This window comes from Pseudopodoces humilis, chromosome 5 (assembly GCF_049639895.1).
Source record: "Pseudopodoces humilis isolate 2021_Gansu_Grassland_sample_001 chromosome 5, ASM4963989v1, whole genome shotgun sequence".
NCBI classification, from domain to species: domain Eukaryota; kingdom Metazoa; phylum Chordata; class Aves; order Passeriformes; family Paridae; genus Pseudopodoces; species Pseudopodoces humilis.
In genome coordinates, this window is record NC_142204.1 from 10,430,430 (window position 1) to 10,446,644 (window position 16,215).

At 37.8% G+C, this 16,215-nt stretch overlaps 1 protein-coding gene across 1 annotated transcript in view; it reads left to right on the top strand.

The window, feature by feature from the left end:
• The window catches only part of SCUBE1 (signal peptide, CUB domain and EGF like domain containing 1), a 266,991-nt gene that overhangs the window by 198,472 nt on the left and 52,304 nt on the right, over positions 1–16,215 (top strand). Inside the window, exon 10 of the mRNA XM_088055086.1 lies at positions 11,376–11,498. Coding sequence (XP_087911212.1) covers positions 11,376–11,498 — 123 coding nt within the window. The remainder of the gene's footprint in view (positions 1–11,375; positions 11,499–16,215) is intronic.

Consider the following 16,215-nt stretch of genomic DNA (forward strand, 5'->3'; position numbering starts at 1 on the left):
CAAAGTATCTGTGAACAGTTATGATTTCCTCCATACTTCCATTAATCGAAATTACTTAAAATTTGTTTTAGTTTTTTTCTCTAAAATGGATTAAATTGACTAAAGCACTTAGAATTGCATCTTGTTAGTCCAGATCAATTCATATGAAACTGAAAATCTTTCCTCTTTTTTAAAAAAGTACACCAGACAGAGCATAGGATATTTTTACTGTTTATTATTAGTAAGATAATGGTGTTAATCTCATACCTCCACAATTAGTTTGCCTGAATTATGATAATACTTTTATTTCACTGGGACAGACTCAGTGCTTAGACTCTCTATGAAGAAGCTGACCTGAGCACATAAACTACTTTAACCATGATCCTTGGGAGTGGCAAGTAGTACAAATATTTTAAGGTAATAAGTCAGATACACTTTTGACTTTTTAGCGGAAAATTTCTCAGACATTTCAGAAAACGGAATGCTCATGGGATTTCAAGTCAAGAACCTCAGTAGAAAAGGCACTGAAAATTGCAGTTTTGTTTTTAAAACAGAGGTTGTCATCCTCAGGCCTTTGTGTAGACTCCACCTTCTGTGACTCTTCATTTGATCACCAAGGCCACTGTTGTCCCCACCGTGGATACCCAAGTAGAATCTCCATCCTCTCTCTTATGCATCAGCCCTCAGGGGGCATCAGATTTGATTTTGCACATCACACCTTTTACTTCTCTCAGGAATCCCTCAGTGAACTGTGTTCTAGAATAAAGTCAGAAGAATAGGTGAATTTATTTCCCCAAGGGAAAATAAACACATCAGCCTTTGGTAATTCCTGATGGGATTAGAGGTTTTGCATCATATGACTCAGCTACCTCCTATTTATACAAGCTTAAAGAGATGTGCATTGGGAAATAACATGGGAAACCCTCTGAACTCATGTCTTACTGCAATAACATGGAAAAAGTTTAATCCAAATCAAAAGTGTAATCCCAACCCACTTTACTTGCCTTGTCAATATCTCTGAACTGGATTAGCCTTTCCACTTCCCCTCAGAGTCTAACAGGGAATACAAGGGCCTCTCCTTGAGCTAAAAAATAGAAACAAAATATAAGAAAAAGCAGTAAAATAGTGGTTCAAAGAGGCCTGTGTTGTCAATTCAGATGTGGAAGTCGGTGCAGGACAAATTCTCAGTCCCTCTCTGGTTTTTTTCAGTGTTCCTCCCTCTGAAAAACATCCTACTCCAGAGGGATCAGAGTGCCTTGATTTTTTCAGTGGCAGGCCAGAGCCAAATAATTTTATCAAATGATTTTGTCAAAGCCACTCCACAAGCTGTCTGAAGTCAGGTGGTAGAGCTTTAGAAGTTAGCTATTAAAGTATGTGTTGTCTCTAAGCAACCCTGAAGTGTTTACTTAAGTGGTTCATTTTGAGCCATTCTTCCCCCCCAGATGGCTTTCTCCCTACTTCTCATCAATATAAGCCAAGAATAAACTTCCCAATAATCAAATCAAGATCTATTTTTCATAATTCGTTATAAGCAATTCTACTTCTGTCAGATTCTTTACACAATTCTGCTTTCAAGATACAGCAACGAACCCTTCCAGTTTTTGCCACTAGAAATAAGTGCATGTTCAAAAATAAGCACCATTTGAGTTTGCTTCTCTGTACCTGAAAGCAAAGAGCTATCAGAAAGTAGATCAAGTGCAATCACAAGCCACTATAGCCACGTATCAAAACAAAAAATACCTTTGCCCTCTCCATATTGATCATGAGGCAAATATAAATCTTGAGGCTCAGGTCTGTCTTTTATCTTAAAAACAAGGAAAAAAATAAATACAAAAACCTCTTATGTCTTTGCATGGACAGAGGGCCATCTTTGCCTTGCATGAGAATTTGGCACCAAAGTTAATTCATAACATGAGACTAATGTCAAGAATGATACTAGTGAAAATGTGGGTTTTTCAGTAATTAAATTGGTGCTTTTAGGAAGAACAAAAACATTAATTTAAAATAATCATTTTCTATATATGTATGGTAACAGATTAAATGTGCAGTTAAGTATTCCATTAAAATAGGCAAACATTCTTAAAATTACCACCTGACACATCAGTTCTGACCATTATCCAGTACTTCTACACAGTTAAAGGGTTTTGAGACCACATGCCATTTTCAGGAAGCAAGCAGGGGACCTTCTTGGTAAAGGCAGATTTGTGTGAATCCCAAACTGCTCAATTGATTTACAGAAACCATCAAATTTTTTTGAAAAATGGTGCAGCAGCTAGATCACCTTATCTCTTCCCCTTCCCAGTACTCCTCTTTTTCTGACAAAACCATATGATTTAAAAATAGAGGCATTTGTGACAAATGAGTAACCAAAGGCAGCCAGTGGGTGATTTCAAGATGTGAAACAATAGATATGTCTGCCCAACCAAAGACAAAGTAATAAAAACAACATGAAATGAGATGAAAATTGGGAATTTTATCTTTTAAACAGTGGTCCTGGTCAGGGCTTGAGTACTGGCAGGATTTTCAGAAAACACACTTTGGGGAAAGTGCTAAGAAGACTCTTACAGTTGGACCCACTAAATGCCTCCACAGGGAAGTTTTTGGCATATGAATCAACCACATGTATGCTGCAGAGATAACAGGTAGACTTGTAGTTGGTGAAAGAAGAAAACAGAAAGGGAACTTATTTGCTAGAAATGATAAATTAAATACTAAAGCCAAAAGGGAATATTAAAATACAGAGGCAGTTTTGGGGTTATTTTTTGTTTGATATGAGTCTAAGCAAGATGCAAAACCATCGGTGTCCAAAATAAACAATCATAAAGATCAGGACTGAGAGAGGGAAAACTGAGTAACCAATGGGAGAGTAATAATCAAGTTCAGCTTATGAGAAGAGATACTTGTTTTAGAAGAGGTGGGTAAGACTCACGATTTGGTTGTGAGCACAAGTTGCCAGGTAGCTACAAAAACATTTTCAAAAAGCTACCTAAATGTGAATTAAAGAAAGAAAATTTAAGGTCTTTTTGCTGAGGCTGCAGTCATTTTATGCTATTCCATCAATGTTACCCAGATCTCAAGACAAAGCACATATAAGATCAATCCAGTGTGAGGAAAACAGAGCAGCATCCAGCAGGCAGCTGTAGCAGCTCAGTAGAAAGCTCTGTGTCATGTCCAGTGAGAGAACCAGAACCATCTGGGCCAGCACTGCTATCCTGGAAACAGCTGTTTCAAGACTTGCTAAGACTGCAAAGTGACTCAAAACTAGGTTTCTAATTTTTCTTCCCCACTTTTTTGGAGCAAACAGGGAGTTGGCTGTTGTTGGTGTCTAATAAGAGAGACGATAAGAGTATCTGACTGAGGAGAAGGCTCTGAAGAGTTCATGGTGAAACCATAAATAATGGAAGAATTTTGGAGAGGGAAAATGCTGCTGGTTATCAGCAAAAAGTGAGTGAATGAGTGGGACTTGAGGGAGGAAAAGATGGAAACTCTTGGTGCTAGGTGACAGTGGTCAGAAGCCTAGTGTGGGGATCAGAAAAACGAGCAATTGGACACTCACTGAGGAATACATGTGTGACTTTGATTTAGAGACATAAGTGATTCAGTCTTTCCAAAAGAGCTGAAGTTTCAGACTACAGTGATGGAAAACCTAATTATAAACCCATGATTTTTTTTATTAAAGAAAAAAAATTTGAAGAAAATGCAAGTTTTAGATACCAACAAAGTCGAAATTTTTCAGAAAGAAGAAAATGGAATGAAAAAAAAAAAAAAAGAGAGGGGAGAGCAGAATCCTTCTAACTATTGCTGCAAGTTTATCTAATCCACAACGTGTGAAACTTTCACTGCCCCTTTCCCTATTTTTAAGGGAATTGTCTTTTAGGTTTTCAGTTGGGCCTTGCTTTTTTTTTTTTTTTTTTTGGCTTAAAGAGATACAATTCATTTGATTGCTGTAGACTTGTTCACGACAGACAAATATAATATAACAAATTATCTTTCATTAAAGAATTGATGACTTGGGTCAGCTGCCATGTAACTCATTCCATTTCATTGCCTCCCAAGGGTTCCATCTATCCCCACAAAATAAATTCATGTGTACTAAATTAGGGTTTTTTTCACAACTAGGAAATATCCCTGTTCCCTAGAAATGTGCAGTTGTTATTTGTCTTCGTGAACCTCCCCTTTGAAAATGCCAAATCCTTTAAATCAATGCTTCAGAAGGTCATATTTTGCATTTCAGTTGTTGAAAAGACCTTGCATTTATTCAACAATATAAAGCCCCCTGAGGATCAACGACCACAGTATATTATGGAAAAGTGTGCTGTGCTGTTACTTGGGAGTTGACTACTCACATAATCATAACTGCCAACCTTCAAAACTTACAGCATTTTTTTCATTCTTTTATCATTGCCTTTTTCATCATAAAATACAGTTGTTTTTTTGGGGTTTTGGGGGTTTGTTTGTTTGTTTGTTTTGGGTTTTTTTGCTATGACTAGATCCTGCTCTCAGTGGTGGATCTGTCTTCCCTGGTACAGAGTGGATCCCTGGCTGGTTGAAGTAGTGTCTTCAAAAACTTACGGAGGGTAATTTTTGGTCAGCATCCAAATTTCTTTGATTCATTAAAAGGTATTTAAATTATCAGAGGCTAATTGTTTCCCTTTCAAGAGCAGCTTCATCCCAGGAAAGCTAGCACAATTTCACTGGGATTTTAGAGACAACATCAGTACCTTTAACTGTCCTTAATACCAATTTTATTTAATTGAACAAACACTTTTCTAGAAACAAACTGAGATTCTTGAAATTAAGCACAGAACTTTCCTGAGCAGTTAATAATTCCAATGGGGTAAATTAAAACAACCATGAGTAAATGTAAATTGAGTTCATACACTAAATCTAGGGATTCTTGTATCTTGGTCCAGTAGTACAGTTAACTCGCCCCTTTGCTCTTCATTCAGACTATATGGGAAAATTAAATACACTAAGAGCCAGGCCTTGTTTTTTAGTGACACCTAGCACAGAGAAAATTCCTAGGGATGTCAGCCCCACAGTTCTGTCTGATTTTCTCCTTAAGAAACACCAAATTAACTCTTTTATTCTTGTTATTAACCTGCAGAAACCCATTTAATTCTGCCTCAGCTCCTGCTGCATAAACAATACAAATAGACTTGTTCTGGTGGTAGTGGCTGTGTGAATAATTAAGGTAGGTAAACAGTCAGCCCAGTGTATTTGAACAGTTCTCTCCCACTGTTTTACCCATAGACTTCAGATCTGCCTGTACTCTCACTAGGTACAGCCTAGTTTCCTAGAATTTGATGTCCTGTACTTTCCACATGCTCTGTAAAAAAAGAGAGACATTCTTTAGTGTCCCCAAGTACACATGGGAGATTGAACAGCATGCTTATTTCTCCCTCTCCAGTGTTTTAGAAAAAGCATTTTGATTGACAAAAAGCTTTTTGATTGATAAAATGTTCCAGGAGGAAAACTAGTTTTATTTCCTGGGATTCCTGTGAGGTTTATCTTTGCTTCTGGTGAGGGGTGGTGGTGGGGAGGGATAGTTTTAGCATTTAGCTCAGCCTAAACAGTAAAAAGACTATCAGTCTGTATCTTTATGTCTGCAGTCCCCTTCACATTCTGGTGTCACAGCCTCAGACAACTTGCACTGTTTGGGTTCCTAGCATCACACTAACACGTTTTTAAGGTTAGAAAATAATTCAGTGTTCAGCAAAAATTTTAAATGAAAATCCTTTCTTTTCATATTAGATTTAGTAAATCCCTTCCCTTTTACAGATGGGAAATCTGGGCCTAACCTATTATGACAGCATTTCAGAGCTTTTCACCTGCAAAGGTTTTTGTGTTTTATAAATCTAATTAACTGTAATAAGAAAATAATAGGATATGATGTTTGTTTTACAAGGTGATTGATCTCTTAGCAGCCTAGCAGACTCTTTTATTGATTGGTGGATAATGTCAGAGTGGATATGTCCTGGAGGAGAGTAGCTGATACCTAAATCCGTATGTGACAGATTACCATCTGTGTTGGAAGACAGGTTTCTTCGCGAAATTGCGAAGATAACAGGTGAAAATTGAGAAAGTGACATGAGGGAAATGTCTTGAAACCTGCCTCAACCTTTCCATGCTCTAAGAGCATTTACACAAAGCTCTCTATTTTGTGGGCAGCCTGTTTTCAGGATGAGGGAGATTAAATTTTAATTACATTCATTCCTGTCTAGATTTAATCCTGTTAATTAGGAAAATGCCTTGTCCCACAACCTGGCTATTAAGCTAATTAAACAGGGAATCTTCATTTGCTACTTAGTGGAACTTCAGTTCAGTAATGACTATCATTCTTTACAGTTAATTAGCAGTGTGGGAGGGAAAGTGAGGATATTGTTGAAGCACAGAACTCAAATTAGGGGTGCTATAATATGTGCTTTATTTAATTTTGCAGCTATCTGATGCAGGCAAGTTGCACACTATCCTACCTGCCTCATAATAATAATAATCTTTATTATTATCAAATGAAGATAATAATATGCTGGCCTTTGAAATCCTCAAGTAGAAGGTACTGCATAAGTAGAATTATTCCTCTCTGAAATATGCAAGAGGCAATGAACTGTGAAGTTTCAGGTGGAGTGGTGGAACAGCAATTGTGCTTCTTAAAGTAAACATGGCCCTAACTGTCCTGCAGACATTCACAAAATCTTCCAGTGCGAAGCACTGCTGGCATGGAACCTGCTGCTGGATCAAACCATTCTGAAGCCCAGACCAGAAATTTAAACTACTGTGATTTGACTTAAAAATTTTGACAGCAAATGACTTGGATTCATAACACCTTATTCCATAATAGTGCATTTTAAAGTATTGATCCTGAAAATACCAAGTGATAACTACCAATCCCCAATTTTACAAATGAAGTAAAGCAGGAAAGTGTTACACCTTTCCCAAATGTTGGATAAATCCATTGTAAAACTGGAACTGCAGCTACTGAAACTTACAGCTCCCTGGAAACAAACCACACAACAGCTGGCTTGATACTTCTGGATGGAACAGCAGAGCCTGTGTTCTGCTTTGATTTAGATTTTCTCATAGTGGCACTGATCCAGTGAATCTGGGGATAGGAAATTATCTTTCTACCTTAATGAGATATTCCTGGTATGCGTTATTTAAGATGCTATGCAATATTACATTTAAAGTATTGCAAGTGGAGCCTGGTAGCTTCTGATTATGTTAATCCTGAGTTTACAAGTTTTGTTGAGAAGTGTCAGGCAAATATCAAAATAATTCAGTGTGAGCATTGGTGGGTCTGTAATATTTGTAACATAGAACAGTGTGCAGTACAAGGTGTTATGTGCAAGCCTGTGCTGATTGGCACCCCAGGGTAACCTGCTGAGTTGTACACTGAGCTTGGATTCAAGTGTGGATGAGTTAGTTATTTTTTCTATCCCTCTCTTTCCCCACCTCCAGCATGGGGTAAAAAAGTTTTGTCGCTGCTTTATAAAGTACTTTTTGGTCTGTGCACATCAGGGAACTAATACCTGTGTCAACAAGGCAACACTAGTTCAAATTTTTAGGAGACAGTGGTGATTTGTAAAACAATGAGAAAGAGCAAGGGAAGAAAAGCAGGGGAAAATTAGGAAATCAGGGAATAAAAAGAACTAGCAAACCAGCCATCCTTTCAGAAAATATGATTATATTGATGTCCACTGTATACTGGTATAAACATTACTAATTTCAACACCCTGGCTTTCATTATTAAAAATAAGAGTGTTATGAAGTTTCAGTAATTATTTTAGGTTGATCTGGGAGTATATTATTTTCCTGGAGCTAGGTAGCATTTTAAATCTGCAAAGGATTAGACTGACACAATCAGTTCAAATATTTGTCCAGCCATTGAAAGGAGGATCCTCACTTCCGCCCGTGATGAGGCTTTGGAAATCTCCATCTCCGTCATTGTTCAACATCTAAGTGCAGATTGCATGTTGATTACCCTTTCAGTTGCCTTTAAGCAGCTCATGTGAAACATTAAGTTCTAAGTTACCTAAAATCCATACTTTTTAATTTGTTCCCTGGTTTGTAAGCAAGGCAAATCTCTGTGGGTTTATCTGTGCACAGACAAGTGCATACATGGACCCTGATCAGAACTAGTTCCATCCAAACATGAATTGCACTGAGTAGAGGTTAAAAAACTGCAAGTGGAACAGGAGCATGCATTCCCATCAATCTTCACAAGATCATTAAAAGAAAAATAACAATCTGCCTGCTTAGCCGAGTAAAACTGTAGCTATGCAACTTAGCACAAACTGAGTTTCTACACTTTTATTTAAAACTGAAAAATCTATTTAAAGATGATTCCACTGCCTCCCTCACATTTTGAGATCTTCAGAAAAAATAGAATAATCTATTATTATACAGATCGTAATTGTGATATGATATGATAGATATGATATGATATGATATGATATGATATGATATGATATGATATGATATGATATGATATGATATGATATGATATTATATTATATTATATTATATTATATTGTATTGTATGATATGATATGATATATTAGATTAGATTTACAAACCATGGGTTTGTTTCTGGGTTCACATGGATGCACAGCTTTTGTGATGGTCTTGCTGAGCTCCATCTCCAGACAAATATTTGCAATTGGGGTTTTTTCCTTCAAATATTACAACTTTAAAGAAGGTGTTAGCTTCCTTGTTGCAAATCTTATCTTTGCTTTTGTTTGTATTTAATTGCTTGGGAATTGAATGAACCATTTTCAGAGCTAACAGGAGGCTTGAGTGCTGAGTTGCTTGTAACACCATACTTTCACCTGACAGTTTTGACCATAATTTTCAATGCTCTGTGGTTTCTCACAGGTCTGTATTTTCATATCTGCATTTTGGTATTTTGTAGCAGATCATCAGCTGTATGAGCAAGGTATCATTTGACATTATTGACTTACTGCACTGGGAGAAATCCCTTGGGACTTTATTCCCAATACAGTGAAAGCCCATCCAACCTCCCAGTCTGGAATGACTCTTACAGTATCATCAGGGCATTTTATGTACAACCCCTGTGGAGGAAATACAGTTCTTTACATCCTTTTGCATTTCTGAGGATAAAGGGAAGCAGAGCCTGTGAGAAGTTGGAGCTATTTTTCTGCAACCTGCCTTTTAAGGAGCCACTTGAGAGCTGTTTGAAGACAGCAGGTTTATGACTGCTCCTCAGACAGTCCCAATAACTGTAGGGGAATACTTGACTAAATGTCAAAGCTGGTAGAGATGCCACAATGGGTTTCCACTGTGTATTTTTGCCCTACATGAGAGGCAGACATGCTTACCTCTGTGAAGTTCAAAGAGGCACTTCAGTGCTCAATCCGAAGTTGGGTACCAGTGAGTTTAAAGATAAATGGGTCCTTAACCTTTTTACGCAGTGGAATAATTTATTTTCACATGGCTCATAACACAAATTATTTATAGCCAAGGAAAGAAAAATAGTGGGGATACAGACTTTTTGCAATTTATCTGAACCAGTTAGACAAACATACAGTTGGATACTGCTCTCTTCCAAGTGAAATGTAGCAATATGCTGCTCTCCACAGAGTGAAATAATTTTTACATGCCTTGTCAGTCTCGCTATGGCCATGAAAAGAAATACAGTGAAAGCAGAGACATTGGCACTGTTTATGTTATTTAGAATGTTTTTGCAGCTAACAGTTTTGACCTCTATTCTGTTTTCGTGGTCCCTGTTTCAAAAGGTCATGTCATGTTTTCCAGTTTGAAGAAATGAATAAATACTTTCTTTTCCTGTGGACTCTCACAGGTTTAACCCAGATCCTGGTTCAGAATTATTCTAAAGAACTGCTGGTGTAAAGCTAATATGCTGCATTGTCAGTGGAATTACAGTTATTAACAGCCTAAAATCTATAGTCTGATGCCAGCAGGGTTTCATTTCTGACCCTTATGGTCATGAGAGACACAGAAAAGAGATTGGAATTTGGAATTTAACATGTGAAATCTAGGGGCCATCATTTAAAACATCAATTGTAACTCCAGAATGATGTTTGACAGGCTGCAAGTAATTTCCACTTCAAGCAGTCTCAGGCAGCAGAGTAGCCCAAAGGTCATGTTGTTCTTATCGCAGGTAAAATATACTTTCTTCATGATGGATGACTGTTCTGTGTGTTTACAATGCATAATGTGTTAGTAATTTTAATTCAGAATTCCTTTTATCCCACAGTTTTGTCAGGGCAAGCTAAACTGTAGTTAGGTACAACTGTGCTGTGGCAAAAGGGTAGGACCTTTCATGGCAATCCATCCTAACATCCACACCACAGTCCCACTTGCACATTAGGGAGCTGGGAGGAGTCACTTCTACAAAAGGAAATGCCAGGCTGCAGGAATTGGGCCAAAAATTCTTGTCTTTTCATTGCCAGTCTTGACCTATGCAGATGATCACAGCTGAAACCAAAAGGGTTGCTACCTCCAGTCCCATGGTGTTACGTAGAGTGACCCTCAGGGTGTTCTTCACCAGATCTGTCAGGTTGGGAGCTCAGGGTTATCTGTTGTTGGCCAGCCAAATGCCAGAACTGGATCACCACAGACAACAAACAGACTCCTGATTTTGGGGCACTTTGAGAACTTTGTTACCCGAGACACAAAGATTTGAGCTAGCTTCACACAAAGCACAAATATATAAATATATACACACATATATTTATATGGCTTTCAAATAAAGGCAATGGGTGCTCTGTCTTCAGAATAACTGAAGAAACAACATTTCACATGCACTGACAGTTCCTTTTCTGCTACACCAAGTAATAAAGTTTGATACAAGATAATGGGTGACACTCCGTCACAGCGTCACTGAATAATGAGCAAAATACCATATAATGCTCATTCTGAAAAAAACGTATCCTTGCATTTGTTTGTGTAAGGATGATAGAAGTACTTCTTCAGAACTCAAGTATCTTTTACTTCGTGTTTGGTATTACTTCAATTTTTTATGTTTTCTTATGTTTTGATAGTTTCTGTACAAGGTAAAACTATTCACATCCTTCACAGGTTGAAGTCTGATGTCAGGCAGAGCACTCCATCCACAGAGAAGCTTCCCTGAATGTTCCCTAACACCAAAGTACCTCACCTTGGGTCATCTGTTGGTTCCAGTTCTGAGAGAAACACCTCTGTCTCCTGAACAGCTCAGCCCATAGCTCTCCTTGAAAGCCTTGTGAGATAGGTCTGGGAAGGGACACATCTGACCAGCCTGGTTCCTGACAGGGATAGCAGCCTCCTTGGGGATCTGAGTATATTCCTGTGTTCCTGCCCTGAATGACTGAATTGCTGTCACAGACTAAAATTTTGCTGTCACAAACCAAATCTTTGCTGTTCATTCTTCGCAGATATTGATGAGTGTTTGGTAAACAATGGTGGCTGTGATCATTTCTGCCGAAACACCGTTGGCAGCTTTGAGTGCAGCTGCCAGAAAGGCTATAAACTGCTCACAGATGAAAGGACCTGCCAAGGTAATACCTCAATTAACCTCACTCTTCATATAATGAGAATGTTCTTTCATAGGAAGTAAGGTTAGAAAACACCTGTGAGCTTTCTGTTTTCTGAGGTGGGATTAGAAGATTATTGGAAATGTCTTGTTTCAATGTTTTTAGTAGTAAGAATGCCAATGTCCCATTGAAGTGTGGCATAGTGAAATAGCCTCAGGCAAAGAGTCTTATGTTCAAATCCTCTCATTTGCTATGATCTGAATGGGACAGAGGCTTATCTTATTTAGACCAGAGCCATTTAGAGGAACTGACTGTAATATAGCATTTGTAAGATTTGAAATAAAAAGAAGGGTTTAATTTGTGAGCTCACCTTTGCTTGAGAGAAACTGTTTATGAAGGGATGATGGTGGCATTTTGTGGGAATTCAAATGAAGTGTTTTTTTCACCATTTGCTGTGCTTGTCATGATTTGTTACCTAAGTCATCTGATGTTATGTATTCTATGATTAATTTAGTGCATACCCATTTCCAAGTACTGACCATGTACCTTTGGAGAAATGACATTTAAACTCTGTTGCTTTATTTTTCAAAAAACTCATAGAAAAGGTTAGAAAGATGAGCATGCATCAATAGAGAGAGAAAGGGAAGGATGACGTATTCAATTAAAATTTTGTGCAGAAAATGCCATTTTATTAATACGTGATTATTTGCATGGGTTTTGAATGAGTAAAGGTTATGAAGTCCAAAACAGCATTAGTATTTTAAATCTTTTTTGATTATTCACAAAAGAGAAACCATGATCTGAAGATACACGTCATTCCAAATTTTTCCATTGCTTCTCATTGGTACTTCCATCCATCATTTGAGAAGCCACCTCCACCCTGACTGTGTAATTAGGCACAAAGGAGTTAGTGAAAGGTTGGTTTCAAGCAGGACAGGATGGAAAGAGCTGAGATTAGCACAGCTTTTGCCACATGATTCGGCAGAAATAACACTGCAGGACCATGTCAGACATGGGGAAGTTGCCAGGTTTTGATTTGCCTGCTAAAAACAGGGACAGAACATTTAAAAGTATATTAAAAAGAAACATTCCCTTCAGGATGTATTTAGAGATGGTTAGGAAGAACCTTGTTCATTAATTTCATGTATGATGGCATGCTTTCACTGTGCTATCAGTCAGAGGTTTCACCATTGAACTGATTGCTATTACACCAGGGAAAAACTCCAGGAAAGTTAGGCAAGAGCTGGTGCAGAATTTATTTGTTCATTATCCAGAGGATTAATAGTAGGCTGTAACAACTCCCTGTAAATAATCAGGTTTTTGTGATGATAGTGAGAATCTAGAGGCAGCTGTGTAAATGCTGTTCAATTGAGTTTTGTTTCTTCATGTGCCAGAGCTCCAGAATGAGAGGGTTGCCAGTAACAATACACACCGTGCAAAGACTAAAGCAGGAGCTGATCTTCTCCCCTGCACGTGATCAGACACGGAAGTATAACCATGACCCGGCCATCCTGCTTTTCCCATTGTCAGTGAGGAAAGGCAGACAACTCTGTCTTGCCTCTATGTGACACATAGATTGATAAACTGTAGCTTATCTGTTGCTGTAAAAGACAGATTAGTGCAAGCCCAAAGAGTTTTTGAGCTGGACAAGTTCCTCCATCCCAGAAACTCTAGTTCTTCATACCATGAAATGGGGAGGACAGAGTAATTTCCTGTTTCAAGTCTGAGGTATTTGGGCCCCAGCAAACGTGATGTGATGCCTGCTTTGTGGAGAGATCACTGTGATAATTTAGTTCCTGTCTGGCACTTAAGGTGATAATTGGTGACTCATGCAAGTCAGTATTAGCCTGCTAATAAAGAGAGAAAGAAAGTGAACAAGAGCAAGAAATCACTGATGTATGAATCACGTGCACTTTGCTTCTTCTGCTGTGAGAAAATATAGTCGGGGAAGTGTTTGTAGTTATTAATGTTTTCAGGTACTACTGAAAGAGTGAAGTTGGATTCACACCAATAAGATCAAAAAACCTGATCAAAAAAGCCCATCCGGAAAATGTGGTTTGGGGTTAGTGACTCTTCTGGGATATAAATCATCCACATTTTGTTTTTTGTAACAGCTGGTTGATGCTGACCATAAAGCATTAATGAGAGATTCAGGGAAAATTGTTTTAGGCATATTAGCCTTTCCAGTGAGTAAAACAGAACAATCTAATTTCTGTTTATAAAAGATGCTGTTGTTTATGTTGCATCTATTGTTTTGATTCATAATAGAGTTTCCATGATTTATGATCTTTCTGTCAATATTGCCTTTCCCTTCTGGTTTTCATTTTTTAAAATAAATATTTCTTTCAGTTACTAATCAACATGTTTACAAAACACCGATTTAGGACCTTAGAAGTCTGCATTGCTTGGGACTGGGTCCTATTTAGTTCAGGTGGCCTCCCCAGTATATAGAGCATTCATCTCCAAACACCTTAATCATTAATATCAGCACAAGGCAATTCTGCATATTTCAATATAAAATGTTCCTTCATCTTCCCAGTGGAATTCTGAAGCTGTCCAACCTCACCTAATTTCCTTCATGTCCTTTCATTGTAGACCTCAGAGCTGACTTTGAGATTACAGGGAAATTGTATCAGTCGCAGACTTTATTCTGGTTGTTTGCAGAGCTCCCACCCTGGTTGTACCAAGTGCCTTCCCCACATTGAAACTCTCTGTTCTTAAAAACGAGATTCACTTAATAAATTATAAAAATAATTTAATATAAACAAAAGACAATTAGGAGACAAAAGAAATAAAGCAAAGGGTTAAAACGGCCGGGTGCCCTGGCGGCTTGCCAGAAACACACCTGGTATCTTGGGAACACTCTTTTTATCCCCTCTTGCTTTGAGGATTTTATGCATATTCAAACATGTCCCCTCCCTGGTTCCGCCTTCTTCGATTTTTTATTTTCTGCTGGTCAGCATATTTTTTGCTGGTCATCATTATTCTAGCTGGTCAGCATTATTTGAAGTTTGGTTTCCTTTCTTTTGCAAATGGTCACTTGTTGATAACCATCTGGGCCTCTCATCCTTCCTTTTGAGGGCAGCTGGGCTTCATATCTTCTGCTGATAACAGTTTGGGCTCTATTGTTCTCCTGATAAGCAGCTTGGGCTTCACTGTCCTTGCCCTCTGGGGTTTCCTTGCCTTGTACCTAGGAAATTCTTTTAAGCTTAAGACTTGTTAGCAAGAAAAAAGTACATACATAGCTAAAAAGTATTTAACATATAAGATTCATCTGCGAAAGCCAATATCACAATACAAATTTATAACAAACCCCTCCTCTTCTTTTTTTATAAATCATTTGGCTTGAGCAATAATTCTTGTTTTTTAGCTTCTAGCACTCATTCATTTTTTGCACAAATTAATTCAGCTTCTTCCAATGGATCTTTCACATTATTTTGTTTTCTTAATACCATGATTTTTTTGTTGTTGTTTTTGCCATTCCAGATGTAGCCAATTTCAGGTCTGTAGGCATTTGCATTGCCTTGAACTATATTGGTGATCAGCCAAATTAAACAGGGGATTAAACAAAGAAGAACTATTAAACCAGCGGTAGCACTGCTACAAGGGGAAGAAACTTAGCTTCTTCTACTACTCTATCCCCAATACATTATCCCACCAATTAGTGGTCATTACTGATTTTCATTTTTGGACCGGCACATGGGCCATTTTTCTGATATCCTTGGCGATATCTAGAATGGCATTTTTATTGTCATTGAAAACAACAATCTTATGTATTAATTTTTTCACAGAACACCCCTTCTTTTAGCTAATAAATAGTCTAAAGCCAGCTTACTCTGATATATTGCAGCTCTGGCTTTTCATCTCTGACTGGCTATTAGTTCCATAGCCCCAGCTGTTTTATTGGTTATGATTTCTACTACAGCTTGGAGTTTCATAATGCAAAAATTGGGGTTCGATATCCCCAACTTCCATCTTGTGCCCAAGAATGTTTCCAATATGCGTTCAGGGGCCATTTCTCATCTCCCCATTTTTGAGGTGCTCAAAACCATTCCCTTTTATTTCTTTTTAGAACTTCAAAAACCAACACCCCAATTGATTTCTGTCTCGTCCTGACAAAAGGAAAAATCCTAGTTGAATCACTCCTAGAGTACAACTCCCCTTCCATTGCGAAGGGAGCTTTGGGTATGCCCTTTTCTCACATATCTCAAAATAAGACATCTGGTGCTTTCTAATAGTAATTTTTTTATTGATTTATATTTCTCCAAAATTTGGCTATTTCTGGGATTCCAGAGTAAGGATTTTTCCCTGTACTATTACACTCGAGAATCTGGTTCTATTACCATGTACACAATTTTTTTTTTTTCTTTTACTTTCCTTTGGGTCTAATACAGAGTTGGTTTCTCTGGAACTTACTATGTACAAGTTTTATTACCAACTTTATACTTTTTACCAGGAGTATTTCTCACTTCATGAAGAAATTTTCTCCATTTAATTGCTGTTTGAGCTTTGCTTACAGGTCCTGACATGAGGTTAATACAGGTCTAGGTTGCTGTGTTGGCTTTATCTTTTCACTTACCATTTGCTCTCTTACCAAATCTTGGTTATTTCTCCTGGCAACAACTGTGAAGCAAATCCATCTTTTTTCTCCTTTTGGGCAGTTGTTTTCTAATCTGTTACTACTTATTCCTAGATTTTCTGTGGTCTAATATTTTCCCTTTATGCATACAGGTACTTAATT